Source organism: Gnatocerus cornutus, chromosome 7, assembly GCF_029298725.1.
Source record: "Gnatocerus cornutus isolate USDA-ARS CGAHR chromosome 7, icGnaCorn1.1, whole genome shotgun sequence".
Taxonomy (NCBI): domain Eukaryota; kingdom Metazoa; phylum Arthropoda; class Insecta; order Coleoptera; family Tenebrionidae; genus Gnatocerus; species Gnatocerus cornutus.
Genome location: NC_142239.1, coordinates 16,396,532 through 16,419,287, shown reverse-complemented (window position 1 = coordinate 16,419,287; position 22,756 = coordinate 16,396,532). Strand labels below are relative to the sequence as shown.

Below are 22,756 nucleotides of genomic sequence, written 5' to 3'. Positions count from 1 at the left end.
TTTACGATACAGTTATTATGATTTTATGCTTAGATTCTTCATTCATGACATGAGTGGAGGGCCTTTGGACGAGGCTGAGTTGAAAGCCAATTCGGAACCATTTAAAAATATTCTGTGGTGTGATTTAATACGTATACTAAAAAAAGTCAATATTAGGGACGTTAACGACAAGTTTTCTACTTAATCTGGCAACTGACGGGCCTATAAAGAATAAGAGGAAGTTCTTATCGTTTTAAGAGTGAAGTTGGAGAAGTTGATGGCCCTAATTTTCCATTGAAAACAGTATAAATAATGCGGACGGTATTCATCAATCAATAAAAGCGAAATGAATGTTTTCGTAGTAATACAGTCTTTTCCTTATAAAATCCCAGTCTCAATCGTAGAAAAAATGTTGTACGACACACAATAACACCAACTTTATCTGTACTAGACGAGCCGCTTCCGGGCCACTTGTAGATACCGCGCATCTCGGAAATAATAAATCATAACCCGTATCGAAATCCCCTTTTTTGAACGTCTTCGCCAGTCAGTAGACGCATTTATAAAGATTATCTCAACAGTTACAATACCACCCTTATTTTTCCATTTCCTGTTATACAGCGGACAATAACTCGCGCTCAGACCGTACACATTTCCCATTGTGTAAAGGGATTACGACCTAGTTGCCACGATTGTGCCGCTACTTTCCCGTTTTTTTTACTATTTGTCCAGGTCAAAGTCCCATTCCTTATCATACCACAGCAATAACCCGCACAAATAATTTAATCAGGACCTGTTGTTTGAGGTTAGGATCTACGATATTTTATCATCGTTTGACCTCAGTGTTAGTAAATAAATCCGTGTAGACACGATGTCGTATCCAAAGGAACATCCCCGTAATTTAATTCCGGAATTATGTCGCCAATTTTACCACTTGGGGTGGGTGACGGGTACAGGTATGTAATCAATTAAAATTGACCCATAATAAGCACCCGCTTTCAGGGGGTGGAATCAGCATCAAGCACGGCGATGAAATCTACATCGCGCCTTCAGGCGTTCAAAAAGAGCGCATCCAATCAGACGATTTGTTTGTTCAAAATATAAAAGGGGAAGATCTTCAATTACCCCCCTCTGAGAAGAAGTTGAAGAAGAGTCAGTGTACTCCTTTATTCATGTGTGCTTACACAATGCGGAATGCGGGGGCTGTCATTCATACTCATTCGAAATCGGCCCTGTTGGCAACCCTCTTGTTTCCGGGGAAAGAATTTAAATGCTCTCACTTGGAGATGATCAAAGGGATTAAAAATCAAAAAACGGGGGTTAATTTCCGGTATGACGACACTCTCGTGGTACCGATCATTGAAAATACACCTTTTGAGGAAGATCTGAAGGACAGGCTTGCACAGACTATCACAGAGTATCCGGAGACGTGCGCTGTGCTCGTCCGCAGACATGGGGTAAGCAGAGCTACCAACATTTTTATTTTAGAGCCTCCTTATTTTAATTTTTGCAGGTCTACGTTTGGGGTGACACTTGGCAACAAGCGAAAACCATGTCGGAGTGTTACGACTATTTGTTCGATGTGGTTGTCCAGATGAAAGCCCATGGATTTTCTTCAGTGTTAACAAATTAACATCCCTCACGATACTTTTTATTTTCATAAACTATACAAATAATTTACAACTTAAATAGAATCTGCAATGTACAACAGTTTTTTGGTACACACTTCTAAATATAGGGTGACATTTTAAATTCTGCACACACCATAAGATGAAAGACTTTAATTCACTTTGGGATTTATTAACGAAAGAGAAGAAAATATGGCACAGACTTAATGTTGTCACATTAGGAACATAAACAAAAAAAGCACAATAAATGCAAATCACGAGTGCGTTAAAACGCGCTCATACTGGAAGTTCGTTCATAAAAAAGCATATAAGCGGTACTTTGCAGCACTTCGTCGACCATAACTTCTCGAATTTCCACGTCGGATGTGTAGTACCACCTGAAAACAATCAAAGAACGTTCATTAATAATTTTACGTGCGTGTGTTGTACAACATTTTTTCTACAACCCACACAAAATTAAAAAATCATTACTTGGTATTATGATGCCCCCTTCTATACGTGATGAAGTGTCCAGAATGCGCGTCTCCAGTGTGTACCACCACCGCTGCGAGTTGGTACACGTTGCGGAATTCATTGGCCATTTCTGACAACGATCCTACTCCCCAAGACATGGGCATACTACTAGATAATGGACTGCCACCCTCACTGGTGCTTGTATAGACAGAATTAGTCAATCGCCGCTGATAGTGAGCGTGGATAAAAGTGTAAGCCGCCAAAGACAACCTCATCGGAAATTGGACGTAGTCTTGTCGTTTGGATATCCCGCCTGGCTGCCAGGTATTACGAGATATATGTATGCAAAGACATACCGGAAGCTGCAAAACGACAAAATGAGCGGATTGCCGGAGTACCAACAGGGCCCCACCTTTCCAAAATTAAGTATCTTGATCTGTTTGGACAAAACAGCGGGCATTGCGGGGTCCCGCCCGGAATTGCACCCTTCACATTGTACATCCGGTACAACTTCTGGAGTCACAAAATTCGTTAACAGCTGGTGCAACTTGTGGCGCCCCCATCCTAAATCCCCAGCCCCGCTAGGTAAAGCTAGCGACAAACTTTCAAATTTGTCGTAACGTACAGTGGACTACAACTCCAAAATTAGCAACTCAAATTAGCAAGAATCTCTTACTTTATGACCACATTCTGTGCACCTCAACTGGCTTGTCAGAGTCCCAGTAAAAGGGTGAGAAACTGGTTGTTGAGGGGGCCCTGACATCTGCAGAGCCCGACAAGATCTAGAAATCCATCTATTGCGTCTAATTGCCGTTCCGCGCCAGTTGAGACTGCTGGGTCGGCAGAGTTCGTTCAACGACATTACACTTCCTAGAGTGTTAAATTCAGAGATGTCTTCCTCTGGTTCAGTGGTGTCAAGCTCGTTCATCCCCAAAGCATCGGAGAGACACCCCGCCTGAAACAAATAAACAGTGAAACCTGACAAAACAATAAAAACACAACTTTTCTTGTAATTTTTTGCGTTTCCTCATCCAAAGTTGTTAGCAGCACATTCAACAACTCATGGGCGTCCTGTTCACCAGCTGGAATCACCCACCCCAATCGTTTCAAAGCGTTAATCACAGCAGCAGGAGCGTAAGTCTCCTTAACAGACTTGTTAGTACCATTAACAACTGAAATACTTTATCAACACAGCACAAAACGCAGTTTTTACTACCTGAGAGAACTGTAGCAAGAGTGCCCCTCAAACTCGTTTCTTTCACATATCTGTCTTTTTCCAAAAATGCGATGAACTGAGGACAAGCAGCAAGGGCATGCAAAACAGCATTCAAAAAGCATGTCTTTCCTAAGTTTACTAAGCCAGCTAAGCGACCACGACCACTGCCTGAAGCGGTCGCAGGGCCCCAAAACACGAAAGCTCCTACAACGGCGGCTGCCGTCAGACCTGCAGCCACCAGGATGCGGTCAGATTCCATTATAAAAGTGACGTGACGGTGTAAAGCATTCTAGCAAAAGAACGCACACAAGTGAAAATATTTCCTTCCCAATCGCGATTTGAAGCTTCTGTCACTGAACTGTCACAACATGACAAGGCAGGGGTGCCAACCTAGAATGTTAAAGTCACATGTAGAATTTGTGCTTTAAATGAAAACCGTTAAATTTGTTTTTAATTTTTGGGCTCCAACGCTTACTGGGACTGATTTTTAGCCAATTCAAATAATGAATTTTGTTGCCCGTCTCTGTAAAATGGTAATCTATTTTATATCACTTTGTGGGGTATATTAATTTTTAAATTTTTTAATAAATCATGGTGACTTGGTGCAGATTTCCGGTCTGGAAACGATCGAAGTGGATGCCAGTTTGTAATAAATAATGTAAGAAACGGACTGGATAAATGAAAGAAGGGATAATTATTAATCAATTAATAACCGTGCGTCTTGCAACTCCCCCTAGATGGCGCCCGTGTTCCAAAAATGTAGAAAACCGGGTCCGCCATTGTTAGAAGTCGGCTGTTTTATGGCCGTGCCTTTGCCCAAATCGTTAAAAAAAATCGCGGAAAGAGCCTCCACCGTTTAACTCAGGAGTGTTTGTAATGATTTGAGGCCCCCCTGAGTCGATGCGAGCCTCCCGACGCCTGCAACGGTGTGCCAAAAGTTGAACAGTCAACGTTGAAACAGTGTGTTATTTCCCAAACATCGATTCAGGTTTTCGAATTTGTGCGGTTCCCTGAATATTGCCCCTAATAAAACGGAGCCCCCATCGTAAAACGCCGTAAAAGTCTTTTTGTGTGTGCGCCCACAATTGTCAAAAGGGAAAGGACGGTGCAATCCGACCGAAAGAATAGGAATCCATAATTTGTGATTTATTATTTATTAATTATTGTGACAGCTAGAACTTCGGGCTGTTTTGGGCGCCCCTGAACGCCCAGGTAAGTCGCCACCGACACTGCCAGAATGTAAATATGTCCCTGGATCGATTGTCAAGATGAAAGGGCAATTTTTTCGTGACATTAGACCAAATCGCCATGTGATAGAAACGTCATTGTCCGAAAATTTCTTAGCCAAATTGCTTGATTTAAAGGGAACCATACACGGACGCGGTTATGGGGTCGTTGTTTGACATGTAATCAGTGACGTCATCTCTGATGTACACCACCGTGATTGGATGAATTAGTAGCTTTAGGGGCGGAAACGTGTCCGGGGAGGGTGGCTCAAAAAAAAACTATTTCATATTTCAATTGATGCTATGCATTGAATTGTACAGATTAAACTCGCCTTGTTTATAAAACAGGAACTAAAACTACCTGGCAAGGTTGACAGATTGATTAACAGAGAAAGTGATTTGTTTATTGTGGAACGTCGGGAATATAATGGTACGAGAGTATTTTAATAAAACTGTTGCAAGCATACCTAATTAAGATGGTGTTTGTAATTAATCACTTTTCAAGGTTAAATTAAAATGGAATCGGACAAAAAAATATTTTGGTAAAAAGATTTAGTAACCTGTAAAAAATTTAATGCCTCCTGGACGACTTGACTATTTATAGTAAAATTAAAACTCCAATCATTTGGTAAAACGTGCCATATTTAGATTTCCAAGGATATAGTGATCAGACCGACTTTTAAAGCTATTTGAGTTTGTAATAAACAAATGAATCAATAAGCGTCATTGAGGTGAACTGATAAACAAAGCCAACTTGATATCTCATATCAAAATAAAGGTATTTAAAAGGCTGTGAAATTAATTAGCGTTGGTAGCTGTCGCTTTTTTGTCAAGTAGGCAACACAGTGCCTGTTTTTCAAATTTAAATTTGTCGAGATGCAATCAAGCCTGTGCATCGTAATTTGGTACAAAAAACATTCCCAAGGTTTCCAGCTATTTATTAAATTCGTTTCAATCATTTACTGTCATGCGATATTAATTAAATCAATAATTAAATCATTAATTAAATCAAAACCTTGTCGAAGCAGTCTTTGAAATTTAAATTAGGTTGGTAGTTGTTATTCGCCCCTCATTTGTCTGAAATATCAAACTCGATGCAACCAACCGCTAAAAAAACAACCTACATGTTAAAAGGTCAAATGGCGTTGTTATGACTTCAGCATTAAAAATTTTGTGTTTATTTACTAGTCAAATTATAAATGCACCGTCATCTGCATAGTTTATTACAACACCTTTCTAGTTAGTCATTTTTACGACTGTTATTGTTTAATGTGTTTCTTTGTGATGAGCACTCGTTTCTTATTGTTCTAAGAAATTCGCGACTGCGAGAAATATAATGCATTCACGATCTTTTTAGACCGCGGCAAGCCATGAAAATCTAGTAACTTGGTTGGTAGTCAACCTTTGCGAGTTAAAGTTTCCTGAAAATGAGTGACATTCGTTCTGTCGATTGGAGTTGTCACCTTTTTTTGGTTATGAATTGTGTCTGAAACCTTTCCTCTGTTGCCAGTTAGAACCGAACATTCAGAACATGAGAATTTTATTGAATTTTTATCTAAAACTTTGAAATTATTTTTCAACAAATGCAATATTAATCATAATGGAAGACATTACTGCTGGTACATTCCATTGGCAAAAAGTTTACCATTCTCAAGAAGCACTTCTGCCAAGTCTTGATTCTAGTCATAAAACCTTAAAAAAGTTTATTTGATCGAATTAGCATTTGACCCAGGGTTTTATGTTATGGAATCTTACACTAAAACCAAACTTTGGCGAATTTCGTTAACTAAAAAGTGCAGCAATTTAGAATTTAAATTGTTTTTATTTACATAAAGTCTTGTGATCGTTCACTTCTCTGTGTTTGTAACTCATAGACTTAATAATTTTGAAAACTGTTGTTCTCCCGGCATAAAATTCTAATTGTTGCCGCTTATCAGCCAAAAGTTTTCATCTTTGGTGTCCAGAACTTTGGAAACGGTTGCTCGCCGCACCTAAAAATATTTTGAAAACAAACGTCTACGGGACTTTGTACCTTACAAAGAATATATTTGTAACACCTCAGATCATTTGTTCTAGTCTTAAATCAGGCCGATCTTTTCGAAACTGCAAGTAGCACTTTTTAAAGACAAATTTTGTTCGAAAACGAAATCACTTTACTCATTGTATTGCAATATTTTGAAGATAATGCCTTTAAACTGTTACTTCCACGATTAAAAGGAAACACACGATTTTTCCGGTATCAGAAAAGTGGCAAACTAGCATGCATGAAAGACACATGTCAGATGTGACAGTAAAAAAACTACCTCTGTCAGTCATTGTAGCCAACAAAAAGAAAAAAAAACATGGCCTACTCTGGTCTAAAAAGATCGTGAATGCATTATATGTTATTCATAATTGATAACATTTTTGCGTACGTGATCACAATCGTGCAGTAAAAAGTAGCACAATATAAGATTTTTTCATTGTAATACGGACCGAAAAAGTACTATTGAACTACAACCAGGAGTTAATACTTCTCAAAAATGGCCTATACTTGACTTCCCCAGATTTTCTTATGATTTCGTCCAACTCCCCCTTATTTCTTTCTCTTTTTTCATTATGATGTTATAAAATTTTCTCTGATTTTCTTGTGATTTCGTCCAACTCCTCCTTATTTCCTTGTGATTTCATAGAACTTCCACTGAATTTCTTGTGATTTCGTTCAACTTCCTCTTATTTCCTTGTTATTTTGCAAAACTTCTGCTGAATTCCTTGTAATTTCGTCCAAACTCTACTTATTTCCTTGTAATTTCGTCTAGTTTTTGTCCAACTTCCTCTTATTTCCTTGTGATTTTATAAAACTTTTCCTGATTTTCTTGAGATTTCGTCCAACTTCCCCTTATTTCCTGGTTATTTCATAAAACTTCTCCTGAATTCCTTGCGATTTCGTCCAAACTCGACTTATTTCCTTGTATTTTCGTCTAGTTTTTGTCCAACTTCCTCTTATTTTCTTGTGATTTCATAAAACTTCTCCTGATTTCTTTGAAATTTCGTCCAACTTCCTCTTATTTCTTTGTTATTTCGTAAAACTTTCTCGTATTTCCTATTGATTTCCCCTGAAGTCTTAATGATTTCTTCTGATTTTCTTGTTATTTTCTATTGATTTCCCTGATTTCCTAGAGAGGTTAACCCCTCGAACTACCATAACTACTAATTATTTAATCTGTGCCTACATGGCTCTTTTTTTTTGCCCATCACTGTAAATTCAGATTTTAATCTGTCATCACCGTGTTTTGTTTCAGAGTTTGAATAGCGCGCCGTTGTCCGGATTCAGTATTGTTTGACTAGAAATAAGAAATCCGAATGCCCGCTGCTATGCCACCAGACTAAAACAGCTCTTTTTGTGTGGATCTGTCAAAATGTCGGGAGGACCTCCTCATCATCCCCACAGTCGGCAAGCGCCCCCCGCAAACTCTGCTTGGAATCACCTACAAGTACGTATCCAACCCTCCAACAATAATAGTTTAATTGAAATTCTTCAAGGTACCAAACTATTTCCCAACGAGACAACCACAACACGCTCACATGTCCAACGAACATTCCCTCTTGCACCAGCCGACATGGCATACTCCCACAACAGAACCACTGAAAACTATGCCGCACTCTCATCTCTTCGGCTTGGAACAGATGCTTTCTGACAGACAATTCCCAAGACATGCCCCTGGGGTCGATCTATCTGTTACTCGCAATGGCAGCCAAAATGGGGAGATCGTTACGACGCCCATAAGCTTAAGTGTGCGCGATACCAACAAAATAAACAGTTTACCAGTTAGTGCTCTCGATATCCAGCCGGTGGAGGTGGGGCCCACAATCAAACCCGTCAGTCCGGGTCTGAAGTCGATCAGTCCCGGACTTAGTGGGGACTCCAAGAAGCGCTTAACTAAACGAGTTGACTCCATATTGGAAAGACTTAATCCGAATATAGAGAAAACGAACGAAACGGAAAAAGATGAGGAGAAACCGACGAATCGCGGGGTCATCGTGCAGGCGGGCTCGCACGATGAAAACAGCAATTCCAGCAGTATATTAAACGTACCCACGCCAACCAACGTTCGGGATGATGAAGTCGTTTCACCATACAGCAACGAAGACAGCTTGGATAGCAACAAATCGAGAAGAAAACGGAAACCGAGTAAGACAATACGCGTACCGAAAGAAGAAGAAAAAGTGGTCTTACCAGACCAGAGCACCGAACCTAAAACTGAAGATAAGTCGAACGAGGAAGTGAGCGAAGAGAAGAAGATCCCTGAAAGGAGAAGAACTTTGGAGGAAACGGGCGAAGAAACCCCCGCGAAGACCCGGAGGAAAACTTCTTCGGAATCGGAAACCATCGACAACATCGCCGCGATGGTACAAGAAGGACTCAAGACGAAGCCTGGCGAAGAAGACAAACCAGACTCGAAACCAATTTCAGTTAGTGTTATCAAAACCAAGGAGAATCTCCAAGAGACTCTGACGAGCGAAACTAGCGACTTAAGTAACAGTTCGAATAACGTCACCACCTCCGCTCAGAAGAAACCAACCAACACTCAATTCGTCGAAGTTGAGAACAAACTAGAAGAGATGTTTGCCGGGATTGAAGACTCCAGCGACCCTCTGAAGATGGACAACGTGGCCAAAATCGAAGATCTGTCTAAATTGGAAGACAATCCCGCTTCGACCAGTCAAGATAATGTTACTTCGACGTCGAACGATCTCGCTGTGGTGAAGAAGTCGCCGAAGAAAGGAAAGCGAAAGCAACGAAGAGGACAATCCCGGAGAAACAGTGAGAATTCCACTGAGTCCACTCCGAAGAAGAAAACCGGGAAGAAGTCAACAAAAATCCTGAAGACCTCCAAAATCAAAAAGAACTCGAAAATCGAATTGATGAAAGACGTGTATGCGTACGACTCCGGGAGTAACGCGAGTTCGAGTAAATCTAGGGGGCCTTTCATTCAGATTAGAGGCCCGCGGGATTCGCCTTTGTCCGTCAGTGTGATCAACACACCAACGAATGATGATGATCCTGAGAAGAAGACGCATAAGATTAAGAAGTTTCACGACGACAGTGAGTATCGACATAAAGTGCGCTCCAAAGGCCTCCACTGCAGCACTTTGAGTAACCAATACGACGCTCAAACTAAAGACACGTCTTGGATCTGCGCGTTCTGCAAGCGAGGGCCTCATACGACTGAAGTTAGTGGACCAACAGTTAATAGTGTAGTGCCAGCTCCTGGTGATCTTTTCGGTCCGTACTTTATCACTACGAACTCTCCGGAGTTTGAACGGCGTTTGGACGATCCGTACGATAAACAGTTTAAGAGTAAGAAAATTGCGAGGACTCTTGATAACAACATCAAATTTACGGGTAAAAAGAAGCGGAAGTATTCGATAGACTTGAAAGACGATGATATTTATTTGGGGATAACAGACACGGGAAGCGGGACTTTCGAAATTTGGGCGCACGAAGAGTGTATTGTTTGGTCAACGGGAATTTATCTGGTGGGGCCAAAAATCATGGGGTTGGAAGAGGCGGTTTGGACGAGTTGTAATGTTGTTTGTATTAAGTGTCATATCAAGGGGGCTAACATTTGTTGTGTCAAAAGAGGGTGCGTGAATGTGGCGCATGTGTGCTGTGCGCGATTAACTAACTGGCAGTTTGACGAAGAGACGTACAAGACTTACTGTCCTGAACACAGGGTTCTGTAACATACCATTTGTGATCGATTTTGTATCAATTAGACGATTTTTTTCAATTCTCTCTTTTTAAGGTTGCTATTTTGTAAGATGCCACTTTGTATTAAAATCATGACATTCTTATTATTGTGAGCGGCCTACTGTCAAAACTGTAAGATATTATTAGTCGAGGAAGGTTGTCGGTTTTTTTATTTTATTTTTACTCGATTGGACGTAATTACAAAATAGCAATTTGAATTAATTAAATAATTCATTGTGTAAAATGGATGTCCCATTAGACGGATTTGATTTGATGAGTTTCTATTTAGTAACTAGTTGTTTATAAAACGATAGAATAAAAGAAAGAAAATGTAAAATATGTCTTAAAATACGCTTATTTTTTGTAAAAAAGAAAAATTTTTAAAAATACTCTCATTTTTAAATGTATACCCTGTATCACGTTAATCGTAGTAATAATTATACCGAAAAGTGTACATTGTGTAAATAGCAAAATTTATGTTTTGGGCAAAAGTATTTAATAAAATTAATTAAACCTTCTATTCTTCTTTTTATACACGTCGCTATTGGAAAGAATATTTTCAAGAACGTGCAAAAACTTTTATACAAACCTTAGAAAAAATGAAAACGGTAAGTCAGTGGTACTTATTTCTGGCTGCTTTTATTATTTTTCTCTTGTTACAGTAAGTACAGTTTATATAGAAAACACCTGTGGCAAGTTTCACATTACAATTTAAGATGCAACTTCATTGATCGTGAAAGCATGCAAAATAAAAATTGGAATAAGTGGACTAGAACTAATAAATAATCATTATGTAAAAATTTGTTTCTTTATTTAATATGAAAATACAACAAAAAATACAGTCTTTATTAATTTTGACTTGAGGGAAAACAATCTGAACTAATTAATTCAGCTCTGAAGTTAGGCGTGTGTGGTCTTCCCCGTATATCTTAGCTTGGTCATTTTTTTGAGCTTTTCAGTTTTGGTTTTCTTAGAAAATCTTACAGATTGAAAAGAACAACTGATATCAGAAATAGATTCAGGAATGCTAAATGATAGTCTGTGCAAAATTTCGTGTTGATTTGAAAACTGTCATGTTTATGGATTTTGGTCAAAACTTAAAATCTCTTAAAAACCGACTTTTTCCATCAGTTTGGACCACGGGAACAAGAATTTTAAAGAGATTTTTTGATCCGACGCTTCGTTAATTTTTTATTGATTTATTAAAAATTTTCATTTTCACTAAACTTTTTTGATAAAAATAAAAACAGAAAAATACTTTTCTTATCAATTTGGACTTCAGGAAAGAGAATATGAACTCTGATTAGAGACTCAGGCGTCTGGGTATGGTTTAATTAATATTTGTTATTGAACATTGGGTCTGAAGTTAGGCATGCGTGGTCTTCGTCGATGTCTTAGTTTAGCCATTTTCTTTGAGATTTTCCATTTCAATTTTTTTTCAAATTTACATAATAAAATGTGAGCATTTAGTATCTTTATGTTTTTAAATCAACATTCTCTAGAATTCTCAAGAATTTAGAGGAATTTTCGACCGGAATCTATATTATTACATATTTGTGCAGTTTAATGATTCCGATTTCCTCTGGCAAGAATTTTTACCCCAAAGCGAAGGTGCAGCTTCATCTGATACTAATAGAGCCTCTTAATGGAGGAACTAGTTTCCGATCGATGAGGTAAAATTACCGTAATCAGTTCTTTTTTTATGGTCCACGACCTCCTTCATCCACCCATCTTTTCTAAATTCCCAATAATCGATTAACACGCAATTAAATCCCTAGTTTATCTTTTCGGAGCGCCTCGTAACCGGGGTCCTAGGTCAATGCCGACTTGCCTACTCCACGCGGTCCAGCACGTCCACAAAAACCCAATTAATTACATTTATAATGCAAGCAATCATGGCACATGTCCAACAAAAGGCCAGAAGAGTCGGACGGAGCAACAGGTTCTTTTGTTCACATGATCGGAGGTACTCTTTCCTCTCTCCTGAACCAAGTTGTAGCGCGGCTCTTTCAATTTCGAGTTGGCAGTTGCGGCGGTTTAGTTGTCGCAGAGCTGCTGGCGAGTGTGATGCGTTTGCCAACGTTCAATTTTACCGCAATTATAAAACAATTCCGATGTTTTCATAGCAAATGAGTGTGATTTTGTGGGTGTCGAGTGAATGGAGCATGGTACTGCTAAATCATGTTTGGAGTGTTTTTGATTTTTCTGCTGTTTCATTCAACGGAATCGGAGAATCACAGCGAAACAGGTGAGCGTTTTTCGGTACCATCCCTGCGGAATTTTATCCAGTCGGAAGTAGGTTATTCAGTCAGTCGGGGATTCGGTGCGTAAAGACCATAAAAATAAACAAACTGGTGGTACCGTTAGAACAAGCGTACCACCGAGTAGGCGGCTACTCCACCCGGGATCTGGTACCACGACGTGGGAATTGACCGGATTCTTGAGTAAACAGTACCGGACTTAACACCTGTGTTTGCTTCGGCTTTAAAGCGACCAGCGATTGTCTATTTCTTTACTATTTTCCAACAGTGCGTTTGTAAATGCACCAATTGTTCGAGTTCGATAGTTTTTCAAGACATTTCCGAGAAAGGAGGTTCTTTACCTGATTTTCGAAGAACTTACCTGGATGTCGTGCAAAAGATGATCTTCAATAATTAGCGGGAAAGGTCGAGCCCTTTTTAACTCAGTGATGTCATGCCAGTGGGTGGGTTGGTGAAAAAATATGCTCATCACTGTTAAAACTAATTAGCCATGACGATGAATGAAGAAGTACCACGTGTGTATAATAATAAACTTTATGGGCCGCTTTTTATTGTCGTCGGTACTTTCGAAGGAAACCACAGGTCTTAATTACAATACTGTGGCATAAAATCAGATGTGCAGGTGTCCAGAACATACAGTGGAGGAGCCCTTGTCACTTTTGGTACCACCGAATTTGACTATTGTCGCTGCCTCATTACACTAGGTAACAACAAAAATAATTATGTTATTTTTTTCATATTTATCGTTAGAGGCTGACGTACTTCTTGACATGCCATCATTGGTGTTGTCGAAATGTTATATTAAAAGAATAAAAATATTTTCAAAAATTTCTGTTTTCCTCACTGCGAATTCAAAAGTGGGCAGAAGATGACAATGTAAATTATTTGCGGATCTATTTATCTACGTAGAGGGGTGTTATACAGGATGACGAAAAAAAGTAGCCCATGTTACCTATAATGTTGCAGCTAATTCTTTCCTAAGCCCAAAATTGAAAATCAAAACGAATTTTGTGCTTTTTTAACTAAGATAGAAACTTTCTTTTATAAACTATCAAACTCTGTTTAGATGAACTTTTTATAACGATTTCATTGTTAGACATCACATTTGGTACAGTTAATGATAAGTTTGGAAAGCGTATAAAGTCTATTTTGGCATTAAAATCTCCAAATCGGCTAAATCAAGAGTTGAAATTTCTTTTTGTGGAAATTAACCCTCGAGTCTAAAGGCATGGCATCCGTGAATCTTTGAAGTCAATAACATTTACAAATCTCAGTATCTGGAGAACTTCAAGATCATCTCACTAACTGCTATTTTGGGTTGCTGTTATTTTCCATTTGCTAACACAAACGAAAAGAACAAAAATTGTATTTTAAATTTTTAACGTAAAACCGCATTTTATTTTTATAGTTTATTGGTTTTTAACACTTGTTTTATTTTATGAATATAATTGTATTATTTTTCTTGAGGACACCTCACAGAAATGGTAACAAAAAAAATCAGATAAATATGACTTTTGTAAAATTTTGTTACAGTGTTATTTATTTCATTCAGCGAACTATTCCCCTCCACCTTTTGTTTCAGTTGTTAAATTCCTAGCTTGGTTTAACGCTGTAACTTATAATTACCAGCAATTGTAACATTTAGGTGAGGTTCTTTGGTCGACCTTGCGCGTATCAGGCTGAAATGACGCAATGTGTTAAATCTGCAAAATCGGCATTTGATTCGCCGATTTCAACACCACTGAGAATGGTTATTTCCTCTACCATTCGGCCGAAACACCGCTTGTGAAGGCGTCCGTTCCAACTATAAATTCTTCTGATTTCTGAATTAGATTCGAGCACGTGTCAGCCTCTTACTCAATCTGTCATTGTGATCGGGACAATGCCGAGAATGAGAATAAGTCTCTTATTTAAAAGCAATTGGTTCGGAACAATACGAGAGGGAAAGCCAAATAGCAACAAAGTCTTATAATGACATCGTAAATTTTCTTTTCATTCTTGGCATTTTTGTGTTTCTTATTGCTTCCCGGCTCATCAGGAGCATTCCTTTTCCACTCTACTTTGTCAAATTAGAAATCCCGTTACGCCTTTTCATGTTTTCTTACTGTTACACGATTAGTTGAATGTACAATTGTGGCATATGTGTCGTGAAAAAAGTGAAAACGGTATTGTATCGCGTTTTCGCGGCGGTACTTCTATTGTGTTCGCTCTTCGCGGCGACCTTTTCCGAGAGCAACGGCCTCTCCATCATATTTCTAGTAAGGTCTAGTGAAAATGTTTCGACAAACACTTTCTAATTTGTTTGAGATGTTTATATTTGTATGTAAATGAGGGATGGTATGGCAGCACACGCGGTTGCAGCACGTCGGAAGGTACTAACAAGATCACTCGACAGCTTCCTGTTTGTTCTTTCGCAATGGCTGGTGTTCGGGGGCCTTGAATTGGAAGTATAATGGAGGCTTATGGGAAAACATATTAAAAGTTTTGTCTCATTGAATTGAAACGAAGACTGAGTTACGATGGGCACACCTAAACCTAACTGGTTTTGTTCATGAACAGCATAAAAATTCCATTTTGAAATTTTCCAAGAAAATGATAACCTTTGCGATACGCACTGATAAATTTTCAAGTAAAAAGTACCAGTTATGCGCATTTGTACACAAACATCTCATCAATATGCATCGCCACGTAATTCAACTAAATTGATCACATACTCGAGATTCTTACTGCACTGAGATTTCATACCTGCTTCTGTAATCGCAGGATTATGGAAATTGTCGGTTTTGATTTTTTAAAGTAGTTAGACTACACTATCAACCTGTTGCTCTACATGATAAAAGAAAAATTCAACATCATTTTCTTTCACTGTTGTTTGAACTAGTTTTTCTTGTGGTCTGACTCATTCTTAGCCTTGAATGATGCATATCAAACATCATCGTGTCTTTATGTCTTAATTTATCTTTGGGGTCTTCGACATTTGCGGTTAGTTTGGCGGAAGTAAGAGCAATTTTTGGTAGGGTGATGACAGTTGATGTGCACCACCGGAAGACGGAAACCACTTCCTCCAGGTTGGAAAATAAACATTTTTATGCTGGAGAACAGAAGCTAATTAGGTGAAATTTTATGAGAATCCACGGAACTTCTTGGAAGAAATTAGGGAATCTCAAAAAAACATAATTTTTTTTACGAGAATCGAAGGAAAATCTAAAGAAAATGTTGAACCTCTAGGCAAAGAGGACAAAGATTGGAGGATTTTCAATGTAGAGTTGCCTCTTGATTTTGAATCCGAAGTTTTTTTTCGCGGTATTAAACATATTATTTCTCGTCATTTAGAAGTTACATGGCAAAGAATATTTTAGAAAAATGTACGTCTTCTTAACTTTCAAAGATTTTGTAAAAATTTTAATTAGAATGCCCACAGAATTGTAGTTTTTTCAAAAAATCTCGCATTTCTAAATGATTTTACCAGTCAATATAGAAAACTATGCATTAATTTGCATCAGCATCTGTTAAAAAATTGTTACGGCGACTAACCTCGAATTTCCAATATGTTCTAAAAAATGCTGTAATTGCGGTAATTGTAACGCGATTGTAATAAATTTTAGAGAGATTACTTTCGATTGTTAACTGTTAAACTACAATTAACTTGTTAAATTACAAAATTTATAGAACCAATGTGTCCAATTTTACAAATTTTCGTTTTGAGGACAAATTAAAATCTTCATTTTTTTTTATTAACGCTATAAATTAGTTATTTGTAAGAGTTGAGCAATAATATTTGGGGATTTTACTGTTTTCTATTCATGTATTGACTAGTCGAAATTACAAAACTTTGGAACAAGCATGTCAAATTTTACAATTTTTTTTTTGAGGACAAACCAAAATCCTTCAAAGCTTTCTCATAATTGTTGTAACTTTGATATTTGTGACACTAACGTAATAAAATTTGGGAAATTGTAATCTTGCACTCGCTTATTAACTCTAATAAATTACAAAATTATAGAACAATGTGAGGCAAATTTTACAAATTTTTATTTTGAGAATGAATTAAGAATTTTCAAAACGTTCTAAAAAAATGCTGTAAGTCCGGTAATTGTAGGACGATTGTAATGAATTTTGGGAAGATTACTACATTTGTTTCGATTGTTAATTATGCGAAGTTACAAAATTATAGAACCAGTGTGTCCAATTTTACAATTTTTTTTTTTGAGAACACGCCAAAAATTTTCTCATAAATGCTGTACTTTTAGTATTTGTAACGCAACTGTAATAAAATTTGGGAAGATTGCTATCAACATTCTGTTTCTTAACTGTGCTAAATTACAAAATTTTGGAACCAATGTGTCCAAACTAAGAACTCTTCATCATTTAAGAAGTTATCTAAAATGTGTTGTTTTGGCCTGTGTTAGCATTAAAGTTCTTTTAAAACTTAATATGTGCCTAGAAATCGCTAAAAAATAACAAAAAGGTTCAATTCTTTAAAACAACTTTTTAATGTTTTTTGTCCTGTAACTTTTTAATGTTGCATGTTGAAAAATCGGTGTAATAATTCTCGAGTTATATGCAAAATTGCTCATGAAAATCACTAAAAACCGTTTATTTTAGGACATGAGATTGGTTTTATAATTATAGGAAGTTCGATGAATTTAATAGGCCGTTGGAAAGCTTATTAAATTGGCTTTTCAAAACACTGTCAAGCAATTTGATAACTGCAGGTTTACAAGAAAAACTGTAAACGGCCCTGATGGAGCAAAACGGGCTTTAAAAACTAACTTTTCACTTTTCAGTACAAATTTCGTTCAAAATTTGTTGACCATTGTAATTTATTTCCATTCTAAAAACTTTCAAATGTTAATTAGAAAACAGAAAACCTAATTTCCATTGTACAAGTAACTAAATTCGTAATAAAATTAGATACAATGTACTGTTTGTTCCAATCTACCAAAGAAAATAAACAACACAACTTTATATCTTTCAACAATTAAAGATTTACAGCGAACTCGTAAAATAATCATTTTATGAAGCGAAATTGTAAGAATATGGCTGTCACATAACTGCCATGCGTAAATTATTTTCTTCCGCAAAAATTCATACGAAATGATTGCGGTCTGAACACAACAAACATTCTTGAGTCCTGCTATTTTTTGATATGGTTTGTACGAGTAATAATGGGAAATACCACGATAAAACATTTTAATTACAGGAAATCATTAAATTAAAACAGCCGTACCGTGTTATAAAGGTACCAAAAAAATAACAATATAACTAATATAACAACGAACAGATATATCGAGTTTGCAACAAAAATATGTAAATTTTAAGATAATAGAAGTCATCCAAGAATTAGAGCATCCTCATGAAGTAGAACAGCAAAAAAATGCTGAAATTCCACATTTATAATTCGCCAGATAGCGTTACAAAAAAATGTACCGTATTCAGATTAGAACATGTGTGAAAGTTGCTCAGTGAGAATAAAAATGCGTTAAAGTCTGTTCTTATTTATTCCAATCCAGATAAGTTATGCACATGTGTTCGAACTGTATTAAAATCATTCATAATTGGTAACGACACTGCGATTTGCATTTCTTGGAGTTTTGGCAGCCTTTTCCTAAATGCTAATTTTGACCAAGATCACAAATTAGTTATTTTTATCGTTACGCTTTACATAATGTAGAAAGCTGACTTAACAATTATTTTAATCTTCTTTTGGTTTTACGTTCAATTTCTTTTATCACGGAACCGCGTAATTTGGTAATTTTGAGTCAAATACTGGCTGAATTATTAGGTGTTTTGTTCAGCTTGATTAATGGAGACAGAGCTACCAACCCAATTCAAACCCCACAGCTGCTGCTGTAAATTATTCGCCGGGAATTGTTTACCATATTGTTTATTATGATTATGCATAAAACAAACATCGGAGAGCTTCTTGTATGAAGATACCTCTGTTTCGTAATTATTTAAAACAAACAAAATTCTGTTTACATCATTTTTTTTTACTCGAAACTTTATACATTGAAACAAAACAGTCCCGTATTGGAACTTGAATTAATCGGGCAATTAAGCAAAGATGAAAGTCAAGCACCGCAGCTCGATCGAGACATATTTCCTGGTAATTCCTTGCAATCTTTCATCTGCTTCGCCAAAGTCGTTCATCCGATAGTAAAGTATCGGGTTACACAATGGGTGTCACTGCTTGTTCTTGGGAATTATAAACGATAATTCCTGCATTTCTCAATGTTGCTAACCCACTTCATTACCTATTGATTAGAAGAACATGATTCCGTTGTAATTTTCCCCTTGAAATTACAATTCCACGTTTTAACAAATGGAAAGGATTTCTTCAAGAAATGATGCGCTTGAATAAGAATTCCTCAAGTGATAGAGACGTTTGAAAGTGGACCATGAGAATTTCGAGCGGCCTTCACAGATCGAATTTATCACTGATTAGCGTGACACTTCTCTAGTTTTTGTCAGAAGAGATCAATTTTTTGCTGCTGAAGGAGCACGCACATGCTTCCGGCCATCCCTTGTTTATCCTGTTAACCCTTCGAGGCGGCTCTATTGATGATTACTAAAAATAAATTGTTTTTTTGATTGAAAGCGTGTGCGGTCTTTATTAACAGCACCATAATTCTGTTCAATTAACTCTTATCAGAACGTGCTTATAAATCATAACAAAAATGTCTTATGAAAGTTGATCACTCTTCTTTTGTTCAACTTTAACTAAGTTATAAAATTTTATTCGTAGTTTTAATTATAGAGATTACTAATGGCCGCGAGTGAAAGTTGTACGGCAAGCCGGATTTCTTTATCAATTATTGCCTCGGAGCCATTAAATAAAATTCTGTAACAATACTTGTCTTTAGATAAAGTTCGTCACTAAGTGTCTTTTTGTTCCAGGATGCGTCTCCGAACCCTCCTGCCTGAAATGCGGCCCTAAAGGATGTATCAAATGTCCCAATTTGATCGTGCATCCGTCCCGCCGGTGTGTCACCACATGCCCATACGGCCACAATCCCAGATGGAGCACCCGCCTGGATTATGTGGGACGCATCTGCGTCCATAACGGCAACTTCCTGGGTCTTCCTGCAGAAGCTGCCACCGTCCTAACAGGAGTCATAACCGGAACAGTATTATGTGCTATTTTAATTAGTACAGCTGTGATCTACCTCAAAATCCGTCGAAAAAACTTGCCTCAGAACGTCGACACGAGCTCTGATTTAGACGATTCTCCTGAACGAAGAGATTTTTTGAAGCAGTTGGAGACGTTGCGGCCGTACGCGCAGACTTATCTGGATATGTTGAATGATACCCGTCGACAGCTGCGGGAACTGCATCGGACGGGTGATACACAGTAAGAAATGTTTACGTAAACGAATAGCTTGTTTGTTTTCTTAAGATTATTACATTAAAAGCCGCTAAAACGATTTTGTTGCAGTGCTTTGGCTGCGTATAAACCAGTGCTTCGGGATCTTGCCAAAATCCTTCTCCTTCTGAACCGAAAAGTGGACAAAATTGCAGTACCTGACGACTGGGAGCACCTCTTCAATTGGGCTGAAAAAGCTCTAAAGCGCTATAAAAGAATGAGTGATGTGTCTCAGCCCCAAGTTGCCCAGTTGATCAACTTTTTACAAGGACCTGTCTTGCCGACCCAGGAAAGTGAACTCCGAAACAGCACCACAATGTCTACCTTTAAACCTGATCAAGTCTTTGGGTCTTCTTTGAGCCTCCAGAGCGCTGCAATCAAGAATTTCAATTGTAATTACGATTCAGCGCTGCATTCACCACTGAATCCTCAATGGAAATTCGAATTTTCACTAGTAAATTCTCCCTCGTCGGAGTTTAATCCAGCCATTTGGAAAAACAGTAAAGAATACCTCAACAGTTCCTTGTTTTTGGATGACGATTTTTGTCAGTTGGGGTTCAGACCTCAAGATGAGATCACTACTGAATTGTGACGGGGCTGCGTCACTTTTAAACCAAATTTATTACTAGTCATGTATTTTTACATTGTATTATTATAATTTAGAATTGTAATTTTTATAGGTAGTTTTAAGATAGCCCAGTGTTAAATTAGATAAGAATTGTTGTTGTTGAGCGGTTATTTAAAAAGCCCTCCACTATTTATCCGAGGGTTTAATTTATTGTATATTTTTGAGGAACCAATTCTATGGACGTAAATTGTATTTTGTAAATTTGAGCGGTTTTGCTGCGACCGTCACGCCGAAATGAAGTATTTAAATAAATAAAAAGATTCATTATGGAGTAGAATTGTTTTTTGTACTACAGTTAGAGGTGGATTTTTCAAACAAATCTGCGTCAGACTATAAATAAACTATCGCGTTTAAGAATAATTAAATAAACAGCATTTTTTGGACATGCAAACTCAAAAAGTTTAAATGTACCGCCAGGTACCACCTTTCTAATATGACAGCAGGGTCTTTAGTTTTTCTGAGGTTGGCAACCATTTAGCAAATAACCTCAATTTTTTTGCACTTCCAGATTTTTTTTTTATATATTTCTCCGTACTACCAGCATGTGCAGTATCGGCGATGACAACCTCGAAGACCTCGAAAACTCGAAATATATGCCCGTCGACGAAAAACCTTCTCCGTAAGCAATCTATCGATGAAACCTTACATAACCTCACTTTTTCCTAGATTTTCAAAATGTAACAAATGTAGAACAGGCGAACCGATGGTGCTCCTCCGAGTCAAGGATAAATACTGCAAAGAATGTTTTCTAGCGGCGACTGTCCACAAATTTAAATCTTTACTAGGAAAACACAAGTTAATCCGTCCAAATGATCAAGTCCTCATTGTGCATAAGTGTGGACACCCAAGCACTGCCCTCTTGCATTTTATTAGAACAGGAATTAACTTGGAAACTCATAAAAAGTTGCGATTTGAGCCTACCGTCGTCTTTATTGAAGGTAAAGTTGTTTTTTTTTCTTACCACAAGCTTATTTATTAATTTCAGATCAATTACATTTGTCCTTGAAAGAACGCCAGGAGCTTCTGAAGCGAGCGGAGAGTGAAGTTGCCAAATTCAACTTCCCGTGTTACTTCACAACACTGCCACTTTTAGTAAAAACGGAGAATGTGGGGGTTGCATTGACGGAAAATGCGTCGTTGTTAGAACTCCACGATGACGATAAAACTGTGATTACTAATTTAACAAGCACGCAATTGAACTCGACAAATAAAAATGATTTTCTTCACATAACAAGGTAAAGACTCTTTTGAGCCTCAAAAATCGCCACTGTGATGATTTCAGACAGAAATTTCTAATCCAAATCGCCAAGCATCTAAAATGTGGTTTTGTCTTCACTCCTGAAATTTCGAGCGATGTTGCGTCGCAGCTTCTAACTGATGTGACTCTAGGACGGGGTTCCCAAATTGCGCTAAACACAGTAAGCCCCCATTCTGTTTGAAACTCATCACCTGTTTCAGGGATTTTGTGATTTGAGAGATGATGTGAAAATCTTACGACCGCTGCGACTCTTTGATATAAAGGAATTAGCGTTTTATAATTATCTGAACAACAATGAGCCTGTCACTGTTAGAACAACATTAGAAAATCCGTACAAGTCGGTACAACAATTAATGAGGAAGTTTGTGAATGATTTACAAGTAAATTACCCAGCTACAGTCACGACGGTGTTGAAAACGGGCGATAAGTTAGCTCCGCCTGATAAGGAAACTAGTAGATGTCACCTGTGTAATGTAGGTATTAAACTTGTAGTTTCGTCGTGTAATTTTGGGGGATTTTAGGCTCCTGTTGTTCCCGAAAGTAACGAATTGTGCTCGGCGGAGTCCACACGGTTCTCACATCGGGTGTCCACGCGAGCTCATAACGGGTCTCTGCAAGTTCTAGAAGACTTTGATAGTCTTACGTGTGATAATTACTGTTTTAGTTGTAGGAAATTGATGAAATAAAATTTTTACTTTTATTACCTTTTAAATTCTTAGAAATTACACATTTTACTTGTTTTTTTTTACGTTTAAATAACAACAATAAACTATTTTTTTAGTAATTTACACCCCAGAAAAAACTCTGATTTAACCTTCTCGACTTCGTTATTGTCTTATTTAATATTTAATATCTAATATTTAACATTGTGTCTAAACCTAGGACAGGTCTTGAAAATGAAAAATAAAAATATTGGGGATTTTCTCCGAAAATTTTACAGAACGATTCAAAAATATGCTGTGAGCAGAATTTCGTGTTAACACCAGAGAGAATCTGAAATCTGGTCG

At 37.6% G+C, this 22,756-nt stretch overlaps 5 protein-coding genes across 5 annotated transcripts; 4 read left to right on the top strand and 1 right to left on the bottom strand.

Moving 5' to 3' along the window:
- The first annotated feature begins 837 nt into the window (after positions 1–837).
- On the top strand, positions 838–1,687 carry LOC148171690 (methylthioribulose-1-phosphate dehydratase). Its single transcript, XM_088041696.1, has 3 exons — positions 838–935; positions 982–1,436; positions 1,493–1,687. Exons 1-3 carry the CDS (start codon positions 851–853, stop codon positions 1,610–1,612), a joined length of 660 nt encoding a protein of 219 aa, XP_087897822.1. The 5' UTR covers positions 838–850; the 3' UTR covers positions 1,613–1,687.
- On the bottom strand, positions 1,615–3,667 carry Usp30 (ubiquitin specific protease 30). The gene is made up of 6 exons (XM_088041695.1): positions 3,277–3,667; positions 3,063–3,232; positions 2,737–3,015; positions 2,473–2,691; positions 2,079–2,422; positions 1,615–1,984 (listed from the first exon to the last, which is right to left on the bottom strand). Exons 1-6 carry the CDS (start codon positions 3,533–3,535, stop codon positions 1,873–1,875), a joined length of 1,383 nt encoding a protein of 460 aa, XP_087897821.1. The 5' UTR covers positions 3,536–3,667; the 3' UTR covers positions 1,615–1,872.
- Positions 3,668–3,987: 320 nt separating this feature from the next.
- On the top strand, positions 3,988–10,754 carry LOC148171688 (uncharacterized). Its single transcript, XM_088041207.1, has 3 exons — positions 3,988–4,488; positions 7,784–7,975; positions 8,025–10,754. The coding sequence occupies exons 2-3, from the start codon at positions 7,901–7,903 to the stop codon at positions 10,227–10,229; spliced, it is 2,280 nt and encodes a 759-aa protein (XP_087897333.1). The 5' UTR covers positions 3,988–4,488; positions 7,784–7,900; the 3' UTR covers positions 10,230–10,754.
- Positions 10,755–12,317: 1,563 nt separating this feature from the next.
- T48 (FU domain-containing protein T48) lies at positions 12,318–20,743 on the top strand. Its single transcript, XM_088040980.1, has 3 exons — positions 12,318–12,484; positions 19,398–19,851; positions 19,936–20,743. The coding sequence occupies exons 1-3, from the start codon at positions 12,418–12,420 to the stop codon at positions 20,453–20,455; spliced, it is 1,041 nt and encodes a 346-aa protein (XP_087897106.1). The 5' UTR covers positions 12,318–12,417; the 3' UTR covers positions 20,456–20,743.
- Positions 20,744–20,947: 204 nt separating this feature from the next.
- Positions 20,948–22,449, top strand: Ctu2 (Cytosolic thiouridylase subunit 2). The gene is made up of 6 exons (XM_088041149.1): positions 20,948–21,110; positions 21,158–21,429; positions 21,477–21,726; positions 21,774–21,909; positions 21,950–22,222; positions 22,271–22,449. The coding sequence occupies exons 1-6, from the start codon at positions 21,034–21,036 to the stop codon at positions 22,433–22,435; spliced, it is 1,173 nt and encodes a 390-aa protein (XP_087897275.1). The 5' UTR covers positions 20,948–21,033; the 3' UTR covers positions 22,436–22,449.
- Positions 22,450–22,756: the final 307 nt, after the last annotated feature.

Excerpts from the sequence above, each read along its gene's own strand:
- Ctu2 (XM_088041149.1), top strand. The coding sequence starts at position 21,034 with ATGTGCAGTATCGGCGATGACAACCTCGAAGACCTCGAAAACTCGAAA. Across the intron at positions 21,727-21,773 it reads GATTTTCTTCACATAACAAG|ACAGAAATTTCTAATCCAAA; the intron begins GTAAAGACTCTT and ends TGATGATTTCAG. Across the intron at positions 21,910-21,949 it reads CCCAAATTGCGCTAAACACA|GGATTTTGTGATTTGAGAGA; the intron begins GTAAGCCCCCAT and ends CACCTGTTTCAG.
- LOC148171690 (XM_088041696.1), top strand. The coding sequence starts at position 851 with ATGTCGTATCCAAAGGAACATCCCCGTAATTTAATTCCGGAATTATGT. Across the intron at positions 936-981 it reads GGGGTGGGTGACGGGTACAG|GGGGTGGAATCAGCATCAAG; the intron begins GTATGTAATCAA and ends ACCCGCTTTCAG. Across the intron at positions 1,437-1,492 it reads TGCTCGTCCGCAGACATGGG|GTCTACGTTTGGGGTGACAC; the intron begins GTAAGCAGAGCT and ends TAATTTTTGCAG.
- T48 (XM_088040980.1), top strand. The coding sequence starts at position 12,418 with ATGTTTGGAGTGTTTTTGATTTTTCTGCTGTTTCATTCAACGGAATCG. Across the intron at positions 12,485-19,397 it reads GGAGAATCACAGCGAAACAG|GATGCGTCTCCGAACCCTCC; the intron begins GTGAGCGTTTTT and ends TTTTTGTTCCAG. Across the intron at positions 19,852-19,935 it reads CATCGGACGGGTGATACACA|TGCTTTGGCTGCGTATAAAC; the intron begins GTAAGAAATGTT and ends ATTTTGTTGCAG.
- Usp30 (XM_088041695.1), bottom strand. The coding sequence starts at position 3,535 with ATGGAATCTGACCGCATCCTGGTGGCTGCAGGTCTGACGGCAGCCGCC. Across the intron at positions 3,233-3,276 it reads TCTTGCTACAGTTCTCTCAG|TTGTTAATGGTACTAACAAG; the intron begins GTAGTAAAAACT and ends AAAGTATTTCAG. Across the intron at positions 3,016-3,062 it reads CGCAAAAAATTACAAGAAAA|GCGGGGTGTCTCTCCGATGC; the intron begins GTTGTGTTTTTA and ends TATTTGTTTCAG.
- LOC148171688 (XM_088041207.1), top strand. The coding sequence starts at position 7,901 with ATGTCGGGAGGACCTCCTCATCATCCCCACAGTCGGCAAGCGCCCCCC. Across the intron at positions 7,976-8,024 it reads CTGCTTGGAATCACCTACAA|GTACCAAACTATTTCCCAAC; the intron begins GTACGTATCCAA and ends AAATTCTTCAAG.